The sequence below is a fragment of the Xiphophorus maculatus genome, chromosome 10 (assembly GCF_002775205.1).
Source record: "Xiphophorus maculatus strain JP 163 A chromosome 10, X_maculatus-5.0-male, whole genome shotgun sequence".
Classification (NCBI taxonomy): domain Eukaryota; kingdom Metazoa; phylum Chordata; class Actinopteri; order Cyprinodontiformes; family Poeciliidae; genus Xiphophorus; species Xiphophorus maculatus.
In genome coordinates, this window is record NC_036452.1 from 18,790,230 (window position 1) to 18,811,410 (window position 21,181).

The 21,181-nt window shown below is 39.1% G+C and overlaps 1 protein-coding gene across 3 annotated transcripts in view; it reads right to left on the minus strand.

The window, feature by feature from the left end:
• Positions 1–21,181, minus strand: part of LOC102234985 (dynein heavy chain 9, axonemal) — a 162,541-nt gene that overhangs the window by 52,452 nt on the left and 88,908 nt on the right. For all 3 annotated transcript variants that reach the window (XM_005809964.3, XM_023341256.1, XM_023341257.1), the window contains 7 exons: positions 18,683–18,844; positions 18,187–18,420; positions 10,673–10,753; positions 10,241–10,420; positions 9,459–9,689; positions 5,755–5,949; positions 4,026–4,145 (listed from right to left, as the gene is read on the minus strand). In XM_005809964.3, the coding sequence (XP_005810021.3) occupies positions 4,026–4,145; positions 5,755–5,949; positions 9,459–9,689; positions 10,241–10,420; positions 10,673–10,753; positions 18,187–18,420; positions 18,683–18,844 (1,203 nt within the window). The remainder of the gene's footprint in view (positions 1–4,025; positions 4,146–5,754; positions 5,950–9,458; positions 9,690–10,240; positions 10,421–10,672; positions 10,754–18,186; positions 18,421–18,682; positions 18,845–21,181) is intronic.

Genomic DNA, 21,181 nt, shown 5'->3' on the forward strand with positions numbered 1-21,181 from the left:
TTTCATCTCCTTTATAACATCTCGGCTCGTGTTCCAACACCTCCACTTTTTACCGCTGGAGTGATCCAATTTCCCTCCACTGATGAATACGGCTCACGCTAATATCTTATCTCTGCCAAACTCGAGAGGCCGGACGCTTTTACACATATACTGGGAGCTCAGCACCCGTCGCGGAAACAATGTGCACTTGCAAGGTGCATTTGCATTGATATTCAGGACTGACTGGCAGATTAGCGCAACCTCTCCTGCTTTTTGTTGCTCCTGTCAGGCCTTTTGAAAGCCTTCTCTGAATAATTTAGATTATCGTGCTAACACTGTCAACACTCATCTTTTTGTTTAGCTGTAGTCAGCAGTGGATGCACACGTAGCTGGGTTATGGTGGGATTTAAGTAAATGCTGTGCCTGTGTGCAACATACATGTGAGAGAGAAAGTCCCGCCACCTGACAGCTTTAAAAATACCTGAGTGTAAACGTTTATAATTGCAAACTTATGCTCTGTATTCCTAATGCTAATCCTAGAAAGACATTTTGATGATATTATTTAGAATCACTTATGTACATATCGACATATCTGGACAGCAGATAACTTAAATGTACACTATATCTACAAAGTTAAACTGATAGCTGACATATTATGAATTAGTCTGTCAAAAACTGTTATCTGAGAAATCTTTAGTCGTAAAAGCCTTGTAAGTAAAATGCCATGTGACTAAAGAATGTGACTTTGAGTATATTAGCAATACATCAAGATCCATTTAATATTTAAAAGTGATCATTAAGCATTCATCTTCATTGACTAAAACCATCTAGAGCCCATTAGTTTTGACAGGAAGCACCGGAGCAGCTGAGACAAACCAGAAAACCCAGGCTAACATTTATAAAGCTAATTGTGTTCTGTAGCAAAGCACTCAGCTGTCACTGGTCTGAATGATTAGACCTGTGTTTCTAACTCCAATACCTGCCAAGTGTTCAGTGGAACAGATTCTAAAGCTAAAAGTCACAAGGCAATTATAGCTCTCATTCATGGTGAGGAGATATGGGGTCATGACTGAACTGCAGAAAACACAAAATCTTCCCAAGTATTTTTGGTCTAGTTTCTAGAGCAAATATAAGACAAAACTAAGTTACAAGTAACTTTTCAGCTAGAAATAGAGGCTCGTATTAAAGCAAGACTCCGTAATATGAAAAGATAGTATGCACTACTTTTTTTAATCAATATTAAGGAGTTGTTGACTTAAAAATAAGCTTCTGTGTTTTGATGAAAACTCAAAGTTCAAGTTCGAGTGTACAAAGAACTTGTACACTGGGTCTACTTGCACTAGCAAGTAGACCAAAAATACTTAGAAAGATTTTGTGTTTGTGAAGGTGAGAAACAACAAGACTGTGGAAATGAGATTCTTAGTGAGAATCTGCGTCATCGGCAGAGCCGCTGCTCCTCTGCTTTGAGAGGATAAAGCTGAAGTTGTTCCTTCGTGGTTGGGATGCCCTGTGGGTGTCCAAAAATTAGTATTTTTTTGGACTGTAAGATGGAGCAGAAGTACCTGGAGAGAACCCAAGCAAGCAGGAGGGAAATATGCAAACTCTGCGCAGAATGACTAAGGTGGGGGAATCAAACCCCCTCGCTGCTAGGCAACGCTGTTAATAAATGTGCCACCATGCAGCCCTCAGTCTAGTCACAGTATTCTACTTTAATAGTACACCTACATTCAAATTTAAAATACTATCCTCATTGATCAGCATCCATTCTAAATATTCTTCCTATTTGATTCTTTCCTTTTCTCTACAGAGAGTTTTATGTTTGACAAGCGCCCTTGACTACTGAGGCAGAACCTCCCTCAACCATGTTTCTAACCAAGAGACTCCAGCAAATTAATCTCATGGATCTGCTGTATATTGTATTGTATACTTCTATTTAAAAAAACAAAAACAGAGAGTGTCACAAGATTACAGTCACAGAACACTGGATTAACGTACCAGTTCCTCATTTTAAACTAAGCAAAGACAGTAAGCAGGATTTCAGTCAACAAGTGAGGGACTTAGCAGCTGAATGAGTCACTATCTCACGTCTCTGTGCTAATGCTAGGTTCTGTGTTTAAAGAGTGTGTGAACAAAAAGACTGGAACGCTGCATGAAGCTGCTACATGAGCTACATAGACAGAATTAGGTCCATTTGCATGTTAATAAAAGTATCAGGGACTTTAATTGGAGTTAGAAAAGGATTGTTACGAGTAAAGCTAAAAAAAAAAAAATTAATTGGAAATGTTCAATATTCTCATTTCAGAAAGTAAAACTTCTACATTATATAGATTCATTAGATAAAGAGTGAAGTGTTACAAGTTTTTCTTTCTTGTAAGTCTAATGATTATGGCTTACAAATAATGAATATGCTAAATTCAATGTCTAGAAACATTTGATTATTAACACCAAGGTCACTGAACCCAGCTTGGTGTGCATTCTCCTACCACACTTTTTCTTTCCATTCTACTTTCTATAAATACGCTACAACTATTTTTTTTTATTGAAATTTTCTGAGGTGCACATTTTTCATCATCAGTAAGCCATTATGACTACATTTACAAGAAATAAAACAAAAACATGACACAACAGAAACTCCAATGTGATCAAAACTAGAATAAAGCATTTCATTCATTCTCCGGTATAATAAACATTATAGGCCTTAAAAAGTCTTCAGAACCACTGAAACATTTTATCACATTAGAACCACAAGCTTTGATGTATTTTACTGAGGAACGTATTTCTACTAAACACCTGTCCTGAGAAGCCCTCAGGGATGTTTTAAAAAAAAGGGTAAAGATGTAAAAGTGGGTTAAGGTTATAAAACAATATCTCAAGCTTTGAACAACTGTAAATCCACAAAGACACGGTCATTTGCTTAAACCTACAGAGAAGCGAGAGGCATGGGGTCATTATGCAGGAGTTTAAGATTTACAGATCAGATGAAAGACGTGACCACTGTAAATCACTTACTCCATAAATATAATCTTTATGGAACAGCGCAAAAAGAAAGCCACAGCTAAAAAACACAAAAATGTAAGAGAATCCTCTAGTAAGGTGAGAGTGAGACTGATGTTTCTGGTCTTCATACAAAACATCATGTGTAGGGGGGAAATGTCACCATGGAGACATCCTCCTTTGGGGAAACATGGTGTTAATATCTCAGTGTGAGAATACTTTTCTTCATGAGTGGGAGGAAAGCCAGTGAGAGAGGACAGGAGTATGGATGGAGCTAAATACAGGGGAACCCCAGACGGAAGCGAGTTGAAATCCGAAAAATACTCGAAAGAGGAGTAGAGATTCTCCTCCCAGCAAAACAATGCCTCCAAGTCCAGATCTACGTCCAACTGAAAGCCTGTGACAAGACTTGAAATATGTGTTCACACATGCTGTCCATCCACAGTGGGAGCTTTTTTTCACAAATGAAAAAAAGAAGAGAGAAAGAAAAGCCGTAAAAATTTCAGTCTGTAGATATGTGAAGGTGGTAGAGAAATATCCCAAAAGAAAATCGGAAAAGTTGGTGGTACAGAGAAGAACTCGAGGGATGCATTCAAATGTACGAGGCTTTCAGATTTTATTTGTAAAAATATATATATAGTTACTTGCTAATTTGTTGGCCTATCAATTACAATCCCTTTAAAATACATCAAGGTGGGCGTGCTGTGGTGGCGTAGCGGTTAGCGCGACCCGTATTTGGAGGCCTTGAGTCCTCGACGCGGCCGTCGCTGGTTCGACTCCCGGACCCGATGACATTTGCCGCATGTCTTCCCCCCTCTCCTTCCTCGTTTCCTGTCAGCCCACTATCATATAAGGGACACTAGAGCTCACAAAAAGACCCCCTGGAGGGGTAAAAAAAAAAAAATACATCAGGGTTTGTGGTCGTAACGAAATGTGAAATAGTTCAAGGGGCGTGAATACCTTTACAACATGCAATGTTTGTAAATCAAACAGGAAACAGTTTGTTAGTGGTTAGCCTGTGCTCTACGTTATCCTGCAGCTGTTCTCCTCACCAGGCGGTTGGCCAGTGAAATGGTGCGAGCCGTTGATTCTGCTTCCTGTTGGCACTTCACTTTGTCCGCAGTGGCTTTCTCAAACTTTGCCATGAGCTTGGCTAGGTTCTCATTAAGGTGCTTAAAGAACCAAAAACACACACACAAAGAATAAGAGAGAGAAGAAAACATATTAGGCACTTATTAATTTGTTGATGAAGTCAAGTAAAACATAAGGGCTTATAAAAGTAGCTTCGGATGAGGGAGGGAGGAGACAAGTTGGATAAAACTTTCCTCTTTTCCTCTTTTGTTGGATTTATTGGCATATGGAAGCAATTATAACAAGGACAAACAGGATTAATCGGTGGAGAAGCACACAGGTTCAGTAGATTAGCTTGAGGGTTGCTAATTCCCCTTGGCTCCGAAAGCCAGTCTCTGCTCAGGCGATCTGACTGAAGGCTGAAAAATGACAGCGAGAAGTCATGCTGGATCTTATTAACAGCCGACGCGCCGCACTCTGCAGGTTTTGATGTAAGCGGGCGCATCTGCCGCAGAGTCGCAGGCCTTGCTTTCCGCTGAGACTCTCCGGACCTCTGATGAGCTGAATGTCAAATACCACTGAGCAACAATTATTTACAGCTGCCTTTTCAACGGCGACGGGGGGAGTGATGGATTTGGTTTTAGATTAATGAACAGCAAAAGTCTTTTAAAGCACTTACACCAGCTTTGTATTGATGGAAAGCTGGCGGTGTATAATTACTGGAAGAGCTTGTGTGTCAACTGTCACTCAAAGGCTGATAAAATAATTCATATCCTGACTTTCTGCCGCCGCTCACACAGCTTGTGGCTGTTTCCATTTTGTCTGTGCGCCATCAGATTCTTAATATACTGCGTATCTTCGGGGTTTGGTGGAGTTGTTGATCCTCGCTGATGTCTCGCAAATCAGGCGGCGTTGTCTACTTTCACGAGTCATTATTCAACTCTCAGTCAGCCCAAAACTAAAGTTGAGATTTTTTTTAACGACTGTCACTGGATATTGACTCGTAGGAGTGATGATACGGAAAATGCAAACAAAAGTATACCTTCAAGGATCATGGCAACGATTTGCAACATTAATACCAAAACTTTCTTTTAAAAAAAAAGAGATTTGTTTGAAGTCAGTGTTCTGAAACAGACTTTTGACTTTTTCATACTCAAATTACCAGAGTTCTTAGTTTATTTCTCCCTTTTTAAGTTCTAAAGACACCGAACATTTATGGTAGACATTTCTATACAGGCCAGACTTTATTGATGGAACCAGCAAGAATCCAAGACTTGATAAACATGGAAGAAGGACACAAAAATGAAAAAGAAAAACATAAAGAAGAAAAGCCAGAATTCAAGAAATGTATTCTGAAGACATTGAGAACAAAAATTAAGTCACCAGGGAAGGAAAGGAAAGGATTGAAGTCATCAGGAATGGTTGAAGAAAAGGAAAAATGTATGGACACAGGTTCAGAAGTAAGGATATATGAAGGGAAAGATTCAATAAAGAAAGGAAATTGAAGGAAGGAAAAGAGAAAGTCAAATAAAAGAAAGAAGAATAGACAATGAAAGAGGAGGACAATCTTAAGACACAGAGAACAGAAGGAACTGAAAAAATGAGGTAGGAAAAAAGAGCTTTCTCTAAACTAAATTTTCTTTAGAAATTCAATCACAACGTCCCGCCGTAAAAATCTATTTTATTATTCCCGACATTAATCCAACTTACGTTGATCTTCCTCTTGATGGCCGTTAGCTTCTCCTGCGCAGCAGCCAGTTCAGTGTTGGCCTTGCGTAGAGCTTGGCGTTTGGGCTCCACCTCACAGTAAACCTCGTAGAACTTGACAATGTTTAGAACCCAGGAACACAAACCGGCGGCTGCGTAAGACTTGGAGGCCACCAGGTCTGGCTGAAACTCTGGGTTCTAGAGGGAACCAAAACGATGAAGAACGGTTTGAAACAACGCTTTACCTTGGTCAGGTTCATCACTCAAATCGCTCATGTCGGTATAAATTGGGAATTGGTAAACATGTCATTTGTTACATTTCCATGGTAAGAATCATTTGCAGGAACCAAAGTAGGTTTCTGGGGAAATTATTCTACTCCCGTTGTTTCCTATAACTAGAGACAAATCAAAGTAACAGTTACTTTATCCAACAGGACTTATTAGCATTTGTTTGCTGATGGTATTTAAACCCTGTCACTCATGGTAAAAATAACTGCATAAAGAACTTACATTTACATACATTAATGAAATCAGTTAAACTCAATGGAAATATTAAATAAATAGAATAACTCAAATTTGGACTTTAACTTTTATTGTAATCAAGTTAGCCTGTCGAAATAAGCAAATAATCGCATGAAAAAGTAAAATGAGCTTGATAATTTTTTTCCACTTTTATTTATTATTGGTTGTCATGTTTTAATGTGATTTGGATATCTGAAATATCTTCCAGCTAATTTTGTTAAGTACAAAATTAACGTTTATTGATCTTTGAGAAGCCAAACTTTTATTGTTATGCCATTACTTGAAAATGGTCTCACAAAAACAATGTTGCTCTTTCACAATAATTATTGGGACAATTTATCATCCAGCAAAATTTGCGAGTGCGACAGACCTAGATTTGAATGGTATTAGGTAAAACATGCCGCCATGTCATCGGGGTAACTGGTGTAAGAATTACAATTTGTTAGTAGAAGACCAGGTGGTCCAATGCTCTGCGCCAAACCTGAACCAGAAAAAATCCATTTATAATTGCTTAAAGTCTGGAATGACTTTATATGAGTTACAAAGTGACACTGAGATAAAATCATCAATTAAAGATGTTTCGCTAAAAAAGTATATATATTTATTTTCATGACTAGGATTCCTTTTCTCTATCTTGCACAGGATGATGTAGTTTATTTGAAATCCAGGATGTTACTTGGATTTTAAACCATAACCACGAAGAAGCTATTTTTTTCTACGATTGGGATAATGTTTCTTTCACACTTCAAGCTGGGACTTGATGCCTTCAGGCCAATATCTAAAAGGCCTGAGGCAGCAAGGGGGGGTTGGAATCAACCCACTGTGATTACACCTCTGAGCCACCAAGATAGGTAGTGACTCATGTAAAAGTAAAGCCGCTTTAGGCCAAGTGGTATGATGTAGGGTTGACAGAAGGCTAATGAGACAATCGGTCGCAGGACTTGAGGCTAAAACACAACTCAGCACTTTGCCTTGTGTCATTTGATAGTTTGTTCATTTTCACCTTTAATAGACTTTCGTGAAGTATATTAATACAGAACACCATTGGATTTCAGCCAGATGCCTCAGGTGTTGGGGGGGGTGGGGGGGTTATAAATAAAAAAATAATAGTGGTATATTCTTTATTGCATATAAAACCCCACCTCAAACAGAATAGGAGATATATGATATGCATTTTTATGCAAAGTGCTTGATGTTTACCCTGCTGAACATTCGGTGCTGTTTAGCAAAGGTGTCTTAATCTGTGTAGAACATGGCGGAATCCATTGGTGATGTATAAACAAGCAGAAGCAGCTTAAAGAGGGGATTTATTTGCATCTATTACATGTAACAGTTTAGTGAAATATCCTTATGGTGAGGACATAAGTGGGAATGTGAGACTAAAGGCCTTGTCCATGGACACGTAGCTATTTGGATTAGAAGGGGACCCAACATCACAACCTTATGACACGCATACTAACCCCTGGTTGCAAAATTAATTAATGAAAAGTCATTTGTAATTTTATACAGATGTGTATGACTTAAAAAGAAAAGGCTTTATTTGTGGAATCTTAGTTTTCTCTTGAGCATTAGAAGTCTGCTTATGAAATTTGTTTACAGTCCAATAACTTGTTCCCCCTGCTGTGAGTTAAAGGTCATTTTTGTAATTTGTTGACTGCAAAACTAATGTATCTCTAACACACAAAAAGGTAAACACATCTATAGAGATCCGTTCATAAATTTATGATGAACAGATCAAAACTGGCTGGTCAGATCACCATTAAAATATTTTTGCCTTTTAAAGATTATAGAAAAGGTGTTAGCAAAAGGAGGATTACTGGACAGCACAGAATTAGATAACTGGAAAAATCTAAATGACTAGACAAAGTGTAATAACTAAAAACTCATAATATATGTAGTGTATTATTTCCTAATCTCATAACTTTGAAAATTTAAGTTGGATAATAAACTTTAAATATGTAAAAAAAATTGCAGGTCTGGCATTTTAGCTCGTCAACTCATTGTCTTGTGTTTTACTTGGTGGATATTTTGGTCCGTTTTTCATTATTGCAACATTGACCAAAATGATAAAATGTCATGCAATTACAATTTGGCCAAATCCAAACAATGTGAGGCTGGGGTTGACTGGCAGTGTCTATTTGTGCCACAACAAATTGATGCTCGGCATATTTTTAAGCTTAATGTAAAGAGCAAAAATAAAACGTGTGAGCCACCCCGGAATGCTGCAACTAATCTATTAATGCGAATGAATAGAGGCAGGGCAGATATGTGACGAGGTAAAAAGTGACATTTAAATGTTACAAGACCTGACTTGGTAAGAATTCAGCTGGGACTTTGGAGGAAGACTGACTGGGGTGCTCATTAAGACTTTATTTGCCACATTTTGCTGCTGTCAGATTAATTGAAAGGACGTCCCAAAGGGGCTTCAGATGTCAAGCAAATACGGCGTGTAAAATATTCAATAATCCTACAGATATCTGCCAGTAAAATTTGCTTGAAAGGTTAACATTAGCTGAAGGCAGTCACAATGGAAGCTTAAGTAAAAATAAAATGAGAAAAAATTATTACACAATGTTAAAATTCAGCTCAACTGATTCATTTTTTAGATAAGAAAACAAAACCTAATGAACAAAAATTCAACTTATTGAACAGAAGATATTAAAAGGTTGAGACACCATGCCTTCTAACACCTGGTCTGACTCTTTTTGGTTTAAATAGCATTAGCAAGACGTTTCTTGTAGCCATATGTTTCCAACATCGGATTGAAGAACATTTGCCCCACTCCTCACTTTAAGCCTTGAGGTATTTTAGAGGGTTTTTTTTTACATGTAAAGCCCAGTTATAGGATGTCCAAATTTTTTTACACAGCTATGTTTTTCTAACATCGCTACAAAGAGCGTGTTCAAAAAGATGAACGTTTTTATATAAGCGTTCTGAAGAAACAGAAGTGTGTGTTATCTGCTGCACTGCCATGCCTCGTGTCTGCTTCATTGAACCTCATAATCAGGGCAGCTGTTAAATTTGCAACACTTAATTTACTCCTTGATTTTCTCTGGCTGTCATTTTAATGCTTGACAGCCGTAATGTGCCTCTGTCATTATAATCACGGCCTGCTAAAATTAGGATTTATTAGCAGAAGTTGGAGCAGAGTGCTTGGCGACCCACCAGCCACTAGGAAGGCTCACCTGCAGGTAAGGCCGGATGGCTTTCAGGCAAGCCTCTGGGATGTTTTCTTTGTTGAAGTTTATCAGAGAGTCCAGGAAGGAGTCCACCTTGGCCATCATCACCTTGGCTGCCTTCCAGCTGCGATCCTTCGGGACTTTGCCTCCGGGTGCCATCAGGACCATGACCGCCGCCGTGACGTTGGTCACCGACGCCACGGGAGAACCGAACGACTTCAGCTCAGTCAGGTTATTCTGAAGAGGAAAACGAGGAGGGAATTGTGAAAGTTAAGAAGAGGGAGTGCGTGATTTAATTGAGTTTGAGCAACTGTGCAATCTCTCTGGTCTTCTGAGCGGGGGAAAAAAAAGTGGGGGTGAAAAAAGGAGGGGATTAGAATAAAGGAAGAAGAACCTGTGCTGACTTTGAGACGACAACAGAGAATTCTAATTAAGGAATCTGGAGAGAGCTCTGAGCAGTGATTGAACTGTCTGTTCTGCTTGTTTGAACAGAGAGCACCTTTTAAACACAGAGGGTGTTTTCGAAAATCCCCCAGCCAGCTCTTAAACCTGCATGGGATGCAAGGATAAAGTAAAATGTCGACGCAACATAAAGACAGCATTATTCCAGTAAAGGCCCGTGTAAACCCTGTGATTTAATAATCTTTTCTCACTAGTCAAGTCCACAAAAAAAGATCAAAGTACAACTCTTTTTTTTTTTTTTTAAATGAAACCAAAAATTAAGATACAGAAAAAGAGCGATGGGACAAACCAAATATGGCAGAGAGTGAGATAGCAGAGGAACTGACTTTGTTGAGGGTGTTGAGGGCATCCTGAGCTGCTTGCAGAGCCGGCTCAGCCTTGGCCAAGTCCTCCTCACAGTCTCTCTGCTTGCCGCTGACCACTACAGCAATGGCCGCCACCTTTTGTTCTTCCTCATCAGCCACAACCTTCTCCTTCGTGACCTTCTCTGTTTCTATCCCAACCTCCTGCGGGCAGCACAAGGGGCTTAGTCAGAGAATTAGCCAGATTTGGTATATATAGTCTGCAGTGAAACAGCACAGGCTGGTGATAACAATTAGGCAGGTCAAAACTACAACTGACTGCAATTGCCAGCAATGCCTATATATGTATAAAATAATAAGCTGGGTAAAAAAGACCTATACCTATGTGTCCTGCTGGCTAGCAAAGTTAGGAAATCACCACTGAATGATTATAAATGGCATTCAATTCGCTCTTACTTGAATCAGCTTGTCAGCGTCTTCATTCTTCTGCTTTAGTTCCACTTCCTGGGCAGCCAGCTTGGCCTTGAGATCATCCACCTATCAGAGGAGGAGACTCAGGAGTTCAGAGAGTGAGAAACAAGACTAGTGTTTCAAGGTGTACGCAATCCTTTGAGTTTTTACTAACTGCATGCACTTCCTTTTCATTCTATAGACCTGAAAACTGGCACATTGTTTATCTGTCTAGCTCTGTATTTTTCCTAGATCAGACAACTACAGGAGGCTCTACTGCCTGCAAGTCAATGACTCGATTCAATCTGCTGGAGTTTTTTAAGGTCAGGAATCACCAACTCCAGGCCTCGAGAGCTACTGAACTACACATGTTGGCAGAGACGTTGAGAGCCTCTGCCAGATTTCAGGATACCATGAAAACTGGCAGAGGCCTGGTAACAAGACGTTCATTTGATTCAGGTGTGTTGGAGCAGGATAGTACTACTGTAGGATAGTAGCTTCAAGGACCGGAAACTTAAAAACTTTAGCCCTTTTTAGTAACATAGAGAATTTGACGTTATTCTTTGATAATGAGGATCAATTGGATTGTAAATAGTTGACTTGGACCCTGTATGTATGGTTCAACTGAATTGACTTTTCATTTTTGCTAAGTGCTTGTCCATATGTAGTCTTGATATAATATTAGTGATCATTTTTCCTTTCGGGTGATTGGGAAAAATACATTTTTTCCAATGTCCGTTTGAAAATTGCTCCAATATTAGCAACAGTTTCTATACCAAATACCTTTTTATGGATATTCCACAAAACGTAGCTCTCTGGTGTGGAGCATTGCTCAAAGAGAAGATAAGGTCTCTGGCTGTTTAGGCTGAAATGTAGAAAATTGAGGCATTGGTCACAAAAGATTTAAATGTCGTCATGGTGCATTGGAAACAGCCTTTGCCTTTAGCTTTAGCGATACAAATCATGGCTGGTTTTGATCACTTCTTTTCTTTTAATAAATCACTGTTTGAAAACTGCCTTTTATATTTAATCTACAGCACTGTGAGAAAAATCTGAGTAGAGAGCAGGGCTTGTAGATGCAGAAAGAAAAAAAAACATATTGTGTATTTATGCATCAAGTACAGACATGGGGGAAATCAAAAAAACAAGCATGGGGTTCATATTAGTGTCTTTATCAAAAAGATACTTTGAATACCTTGTCAGGTAAAATATCCGCACTAGTGCAACCTGATTCTAAATATAAGGGTTGTAATCCACAAAACGTAGCAATAAACTATCTATTTTTGTTATTGTGGCAATCATCTTGTAACTCATTGCAGCAAATGAGTCCGTTATCTCATTTAAAGTCTCACATGCTTTAGTGGAACTGATCGTTTATTGTCGGTGATTGTACCATGTGGCGAATACAACTGGTGACAAAGCTCAGCCACCATTTAACTGAAATCTAAACATCTCCTTAGTCGTTCAAAGCAATGGATATGATTCTGTGACTGGGAAAGCCTAACAAATAAGCCCCACAAAGTGCCCTAAACCTTTTGATGATAAGATGTTGTGCCGTGCTGGATTGTGCCATGTGACCTTTAATCCATTATGTAGAGAAAATCTTTCCCTGTCCAAGCAGATAAAGCCACTGAAAAGATGAATGGCATGGATTTCTGGGGAGGGGGAGTGAAAAAAAAAGCTTTAGGATCAAGAGCTGCTATCAGCACACATATACACAAATACACACACTCACTAACAGAGACCAAGGACAGTCATAAAGAGAAATTAAAGCTGTTACAAATTCCCTATAACTCCCAAACAAATGGGGCTCGGCATCGCTGTCCGACTCCATCAAAACCGTTGCACGGGGGAAATAAAAACAAACTGTTTTTCCAGCTTGTCTTTCAGCTAATTAACCAACTGGAAATAAGGCCAGGGGGAAGACAGCCGTTTCGGCTCGCTACAGTTCCATGCAAAAAGAATTGGTTGAATATGAGACCATCACCAAGTGAGCCATCAACATGATGAATAGGCAGTGGGGGAGAAAGGAAGGAGGTGGATAGGGGAAACAGGGACACACTAATTGGTGGAGGACATGGGTGATATTCAGTACATCTGAGCCGTTTCTCTGTTTATATGCTGCAGATGGAAATCCAAGCAGAGGAAAACAAAACAAAACAAAAAAAATGTCTCTCTGCTCCTGACTGTCTTTATGAGACAACCCACATTCAGTCCCTGTTGCTGTAAATGTAAATTGGAACAACTGTTTCTTAGGGCAAGATATTTTATACCACGGCAACAGACTGTACGAATTCAGCCATGCGTGAGATAGCTTATGGGCAGAGTTGGAGATTTCACTGAGTGGCTCGCATTGTATCTATAGCTTCATTCATAAAACAAAGAAACATCTGCCTGCTTCCAGTTTCTGACCCGTTAGGGTAAAGATTTGCCAATGCTTTACCGTCTGTAAAGACCCACCAGGACTGCTGTTTCTGCAACTCTTTGTTTGAGGTGCTACACATCCCTCTATATTGAGAAAAATAATACTATTAGAAAAGATATTACTTCCTTTGTTTTCACAACAGAAACCACAAAAGTCTGCAGGGGAGCTTATGAAGCTCACGGAAATTATATTTTCATAATAAGAGTCAGATTAGTTGGATTATATATATATATATATATATATATATATATATATATATATATATGGGCATATTAAAAATTTTAAGAATGTTGGAAAAAGTCTTTCACACATATGAACCCAAGTGACATCTAATTCCTAATTCCTAATAGAGTTTAACGGGTTGTTAGCCCAACACCCCATTAAGGTAAAACAGCCTCTCCTCAACAAAGCATTTTAAGAAGGCTTTGTTTTCTGTTCTGTCAGGTTAAGGTCATGTTTCTCTCAAGGCAAACCAAGTTCTGAAAGTCCAACCTCACTTCTTTCATGTCTTTATAGACTTTGGTATGTTCACTGGTAGATAGTCATGAAGGAAATGAGAGGGACCAATCTCAAAATGTTTCAGAAAATTGGGATCATGAAATTGAAATGTTTTGCTGGGCTGAAGTATTCAGAGTTCTTCTCACATAAACTAACGTAAGTCACAAACCATAGTTACCTGACCCAACTTAGAAAGATTTAATTAAACTGCTTTCAGTGACCAATATTCAATTCGTACCAAACAAATACAGCACTGTTTGAACACATGCAGAACGTCTGGTGGTGTTGTGCCTTTGAGGTCTTTAAATTGGTGTGTATGTGACCTCTGACCCAGGTAAATTTGCCATGGGAAACCCTATCAAGCAATGACATGATGGAGTGTGATGTGAACAAAGTACCATAAAAGAAATGTAGGTCAGCAGCATCACTCAGGTAGACTTGGTTTTGGACTATGTTCAACTGGTAAAAATATATCCTACATACCATTACACCACCTTCAAAACCATTAATGATTCTTGTTGGTTAAACCAAACTGACCCTGCAGTCTGAATGTCAAAGTCGGACTTAAACCCCACTTGAACGCTCAATGTAGTTGCAACCTATTACCGTCCAACTTTGGTGAGACTTTTGTAAATTGTAGACAGACAAAGGCCAATCTTCAAGGTTCAACGTGAGATTTTACATACCTTGGTTGAAATGAGTATTTGTTCTTCATTTCACACCAGTCTACCCAATCTCCTCTAACTTCTACATCAACAAGGCATTTCTGTTCCCAAAACAGCCACCCAAAGTATATATTTTTTCTATTTTGAACTATGCTCTGTAAACTTGACATGATTTTGCATGAAAATTTCAGCTAAATGCAGGTCATGAAATTCTAAAGCCCATTTGTCTGGGATCAACAACCATGTCACGTAACAGTCACTAAATTCCCTTTCTTACTATTCCGATGCTCCCTTTGAACTTCATCAAGGCTTTTTTTTAATCTTGCCTAGAAGCCCAAAAGCAATAGGAAGCTGCTACGGGATTGATGAACTCACTGTTTCTGTTAGCAAGCAACTAAACAGTCATACTTAATAAAGTGGCTGGTGAGTATATATGAATGCAAGCAGTTTTGTAAATGTAGCCATATTAATTGATAGCACATGTAGTTAGAAAGGTGGAACAATAAAGTTGCCTGATATAGCATATAATAGAGCATTATTTTACCTTTCAACATTTAACACCACTTCATAGGCTATACAGATTAACACGAGGTGGTTTATATTAGGGTCTGTGAAATGATGAGCTCTTAATCTGACTATGACTGAGTGCAATCTGAAGCTAGAAGCAGTCCTTGCGAAGGGTTAACAATACTGATGATACCTTTTCTTCCTTATTAAATTTCTTGCAACTCATTTTGATGACTTATAACACTCCATCTTTTATAGCCGTTTGTGGTAAGACTACCAAATCCAAACATAAATCAAAATTAAAGCAGCCAAGGGCGGGACAGTATATGCACAAAGAGGAGGAAAAAATAAATAAACTAATGTTTTCCTAAGGGAGCTTATGACTCAAACAGCTACAGGATCGTTCACAGTGCCCTACACACACACATATATAGAGGGCTTGCTTTAACCCTCTTGGTCTTTGTTTACCATGACCAAGGCAGCCCCTGGTGATCTACGGATCCTCTTGTGCAGAATGTTAAATAACAATACTTCAAATAGGCCAGGCATTGGCATGGATGCACTTACAGATATGGGCTGCATTAATGGTGGCCTGCTGCTGTAAAGCGTGTGCTCTCTAATTAAAATAGCTCCCCAGTTAGCATAATAACCCCTATATATAATGTATATGCGGTGGCTGAGTTCTACAGTAAATGGGAGATGGGGGAAACAGAAAACAGGACACACTGTGGTTTTCAGCACCGACGTCACTTATGCGCAATGGGTGTTTATGCATGTGTGATTTTGTGCGGGTGGGAATGTGTGGGCCTGTTTATGCAAAGCAGCAGAGATGCATGTTATGCCAAAGTGAAACTGTGTTTGTGTAGTTGGTTCTGCATTAACTCACAGAGGATAGCAGGCCCACTATAATTAGGACTGCTTCACACTCAGACTTTGCATTCCATTATTCATATAGTCCTCCTCTGGCAAACAGTAGAGATGGTAAACATTAGAACAAATGGATCCAGGTGTGGATATTAAAGATGGAAACATTACCTTATGCAAATCATAATTTCATACAACTAATCTTGTAGTCTTCATTGCAAACAGTTTTGCAAATCTATGTGCCGTCAAGTCATACACAGATGTAAGATGGAAAATGTTGTGCCTTCATTAAGTATTAACACCCCTTGATTGTTTTTTTCGTATTTCGTCAAATTATGACCACAAATCTAAACAAATTCTCTCAGGCTTTGACATGATAAACCAACCCTAAATTTTGCAAATATAAATCTGAAAGGTCTGACAAGTATTTCCATCCAGCTCTATTTTCACTTATACCCCAAAATTAAATTTAATCAACTGAGTCATCTTCAGAAGGCACATAAAAGGCTCTGGTAACTCTGGAGGAGTGTCAGCGACCCACAGCTCTGGTGGGAGACAAACCTAACACAGCACGACTTCCTATCTCCAGATGTGAAAGGCTTTGTCATGGCAGCACAACACACTTTTCAGGTTTTTATTTGAAAACAAACCATATGTTTTCTTTCAGTCACTTCACAATTTTTTTTGTTTGTATATCACAAGCCAAATCCCAAAAGAATAACATAAAATTTGGGGTTCTAAAAAGAACAAATGTGTAAAATATCAGGCGGTCCAAATGCTTTTGAAAGGCATTATTAGTCTCTTTAATCATTTATAATGGGGATTTATTTTAAGGTTTTACTGGTTGATTGTATTGGATTTAAAAAATAAACAAGATTAATTAGGCATTTATATAGGAAATGTAGTAGAAAATACAAGTTAAAGGGTTCTTTATGATTCCACTATCAATTTAACTGTTGACATGATGGGATTATTTCTCAATAACATAGCTGTTCAGTTATTTTCATGCAAGTGAATAAAGGCTATTATATAGTCATGATTACCAAGAGATGAAATAAATACAATTATATGACTAATTGTTAATTTGGATATGTGTAATTCTTCTTCAAATGCCAGCATCTGTAACAGTATGGAGGTCCATTAGTGCCTTCTTCTGGAAAACATACCAGACAACTTTTAATGATGTTCCTGCAACAAAACAGTCATTGACAGCCATGACAATATCTTACTAGTTTACTCAGAGAAAGCATCAGAGTAACCAGAAATATGAATGATTTTTGACAGCTGTAATTCTGTTCAAGGTTTAATCATTATTAAAGCTTCTATATGGTTGTCATACACCTGTCTTGTGTATGAATGCCTTCTAGAGCACTCAAGTACAGCTTGCGGCTCATTTTTATTCCAAATTACAATTCAGGGACAAGGTTTTACAATGGTTGTCACAAACTTGTAGAATATTTCACATCTCCATATTTACCCTGTACGATTAAAAATTAAATGAATAAGTAACTATTATTTGGTACTGTATTTATTTGTATTTACAAACAAATACATTTACTAACAAATAAACTGTTTTTAGATGTTTCTTAAGAATTTTATCTTAATATGCGACATCAGTTCCCCTACAAAAGGATTTTAGAGCCTTTGTAGTTATGCGGTACAAATCAGAAAGTGTTTCTATTGCCTTCAGCTCTGCATTGCATTCAGGCTTCACTGTATCCCACACTGATGAATGAAAAGTACACTCTTAATCCTCTTTGTTCCTGACACCAGGGTTGTAGGATGGATTGGGGGTGGAGCGTTTGGTGAGAGTGTGGAGGTTGCAGCAATGCAGTGGATATTTTAAAACAACATTGCAACAGAGATTTTCAATTTGCTCTGGTGTATCATGAAAACAAAAAGAATTTCCTTGAATGGCTTTAATATTGATAAAAGAAACAAACATTTTAAAGGTAATTTTGAAAAATAAACCAAAGATGTTTGTGTTAAATGCTTGAGTTGCTAATTTGTTAGCCTGGTTGAACAAATCAATTACCATATCAGTCTGATTTTCAACTGGAACACATATTGAAGTTTCATCATTAGAAACTAATTATGATACTTAGGAATGCTGCATAATTAGCATTAATAGCAGACTAAATATTAGCAATGGCACTTGTATCATTTAATGAGAAGCATGGGCTTCCACTTGTAACACCAAACAAAGTCATGACAATACAAATCAAGTGAAACGCATCTAACTTTGATCAGACATTTCAGGCTCTTCTAATACCACAGCATCTTGTTCTGCCTCCTACTGGTTAAAGTTCGTATTAAAGATGTGAAGACTACAGTCATTGTTCTGACTGACTCTAAGAAGACTGACTGTACTCCTCCACTTATAATGTCACTACTTACCACTTCTAATGCTACATTCTAGGCATGCCAGCTCCTTCCAGGTATAGCATTTCTCCACCTGTCACTGGCCTGCACGTGTATCAATTAAATTTCTCTCTAGGTAATTAAATATCTAGTTGCAGGGATGAATTTTTCAACAGAGGTTCCATTAAAGATGCAAATACCTGAGCAGATGTGCTGCTGAGCTTCTGCAGGCCGTTTTCCAGCCTCTCCATCTTGGCGGTGAGATCTTTGCTCTTCTGGCCCAGCAGACTGCGATACAGCTTGATCTGCTCCAGGAAAGACTTGGGCGTGGTGTAGTTGTAGCGCCGCTCATTAGCCAGGTACTCCGTGGATGTTTGATTGACACTGGTGTGGACGTAAGCCATGAATCTGCTCACCGACTCCTTCACCTGGGGCTGCATGATTTAAAAGTCAGCAGTTATTTCACACTGGAAGTAGGGGGAGCGTGCAGATTGCAGCAAGGGACGGTACTTCCTCAGGCTGAGGCATGGAATTTAATTTTGTGGCCTTCAGTCTGCATTTGAAAATAATATCGCATTTGTTGCGTCACGGTGGCTGACACTCTAAATTACATTTTCAGAGGAAGAATTTTCTTTTTTTTGTGGGTGACTTCCTTTCTGTGTGTACTGTGTATATTCAACCGGGAGTTTCTCTCACTTCGATGTTCTCCACCTCCTGCAGGAACCTGAGGCTGACCGACTCCAGCGCCTCCCGTGGCCACTCGTGGAACCAGTCGATCGCCGTGCAGTTGACCACAGCCGGGAACTTCCTGCTCCGATCCCTCAGTTTACTGCCGACCGGAGAGAAGCACAGGGCAACCTGGAAGTGATGGCACCAAACGTCATAGGTTGAACTCCAACACACAAATAGATTGCAGTCATTGAGTTATTTAGGTGGATACATGTAGATTCACAGAAGACTTACAGAAGAAAGGCGCGCTCAGACTAATACGCCTTCCCGGTCAAGAGGGGTGATGGAGAACTGTGAATTAATTATCTGCAGCTCCATCAGTAGGCAAATAAAGCTTCCATCAAGTATGTGGATTAAAGGGGTGTGTAGAGCTGTGGGATATGTCAGACTGATTTTCACTGCTGGAGACTAACAGCTGGCTTGTTGAGACACTCAGCCAGATGCTCGACAAATTCAAACTGAAGAAACAAACAAGCAGAAGGCACACCCAGAGACACTGCTGATGGTAATCACTCAGCTCAGAGGAAGAGGAGAAAAAAAAGCAGCGAAGGTGGAGTTTTATTCAAGGCCTTTCTGTAACATCTTAAACAATAGTTCATCTTTAGTCTTTATATTACCTTCTTATGGCTGGAAAGAAAGAAGAAAACGTGGAGGTGCATGTTGAAAAGTTTAATCAACCCTCATGGAATATTCAGTAAACCCATTTATAAAAGTATCTGTGGGATCAGGGTGAAGTTTAATTTTAGACTAAATTATTAATCAGGAGGTGTGATTCAAAGGCCTGGGCCCAAGGAAAAATATTTGTTCTCTCTTTCAGCAGAAGTTCATCACACTCTCACCGTGAACCCTTTGAACTACTGCAATCGGGGAAACAGGATGACGACCTTAGCAACAGAAATACGGGACTGTCTGCTACACAGATTTCGGTCTGTGGAACTGCTCTTAATATTATGCCGTTTTTAGTATTACGCTGTTTTTATATCATGTTGCGTGCTTTTAGATATGTAATCAATTTCTACACTATTCCACAAACCACAGAGAAAATAAATCATTTGTTGTATAATGTTATAAAACTAAATTACTATGTCGACTGAGGTATACGTTTTTCAGTGTTTGTGAATAGACAAATTAATAGTAAGACAACTTACTATTAATTATCAGAGCACAGACCCTGCTTTACTATATTTCATATAAAATATTTAATATAGAAAAACAACAATGAACACCACTTCTGAGAGACTCGGAGGTGGCATCACAAGTAGAGGGATGGTGTAATGAGCCAACACAGATTCTCTGAAAGTTAGTGAAACGCCTAAGTGAAGGTTAGTAGACACAGAAGATGTCTCCTTGAGGAGTTAGACAACGTTACCAACACACAGCAAAGGTTGATAGGGATCCATTTTGTTGGTTTGCAAGACAGGTCATATTGTGAAATTTGTCAGCATGTGGAGTGTGCAGATGGCACAGTCGCCCTATGTTGGAATCAATAGGTATGTGAGAGCACCCACACACAATGGAATCATTTACATAACCATTGCTGGTCTGCATGTGTACCAAATTAGGTCCAAATAAGATGTGAATCATTTCTTCTGGGCATATTTGTCACCGAGTGTGTGGCGAAGGGATTGACCGCCAATTAGTACCGAGGATCATGCTATCCCATTTCCCTTGTTGACCCCTCAAACCCATCCCCATACACTGGGAGCAACTCATCAAAAAACTTCCCAAAGCATGTTAAATTGTGGCCTAGTTTGGCAATTTATGCTCAACACCCCGCGCGACATGCTGAAACACGCCCTCAGCACATTTCATGCAATGATTGAAGCTTGCCAACATTTCTGGGAAAGTGTCCTTTCCACCCAGACAAGCAGTTTAAACAGAAATAACTAAACAGTCAGAAATCCACTCTTTAGAAGATTGCCCATGGGAATGCCTTCTTTATTTATTCACTCCCCAATCTAGAGAGGTTGGTGCTGGGGGTGGGGGATGTGGTGGTGTATGCTATAATAATGACAGGATAAGCAGCCCTCTGGAAGCTCTCCCTCCCCAGGGGGAACAAAGCGACTACACGTCGGTGAAATTATCTGCAGCTAAACGGCAGCTTTTCTGCTCATGCTGGTGATTTATAATGACGTCCGCCGCCTCCCAATGTATTCAAGTTCATCTGAAAGTGTCAGGGAAGAAAATTGTCTGGGGAGAAGCTCCTTCATAAAGCCAGATGTTTATCTAAGTTTGAGAGGTTCTTTTTTTTATTTGGGAATGGTAAATTAGAGTGTGAGGTGGCAAGCTTTTGCGATATTAGGAAAGGATGGAGATCAAACATAGGCGAAGCTCAGCGAAGAAGATTAATGCGTAACTCTCCCCTGGAAGGGAGCCACTGAGAATGGTTGTTTCTGGATGATTACTTTAGAAATTCACAGTAGTGAAAAAAAACAACCGAGCCTTTGTCCTATCTGTCTGCTTCAC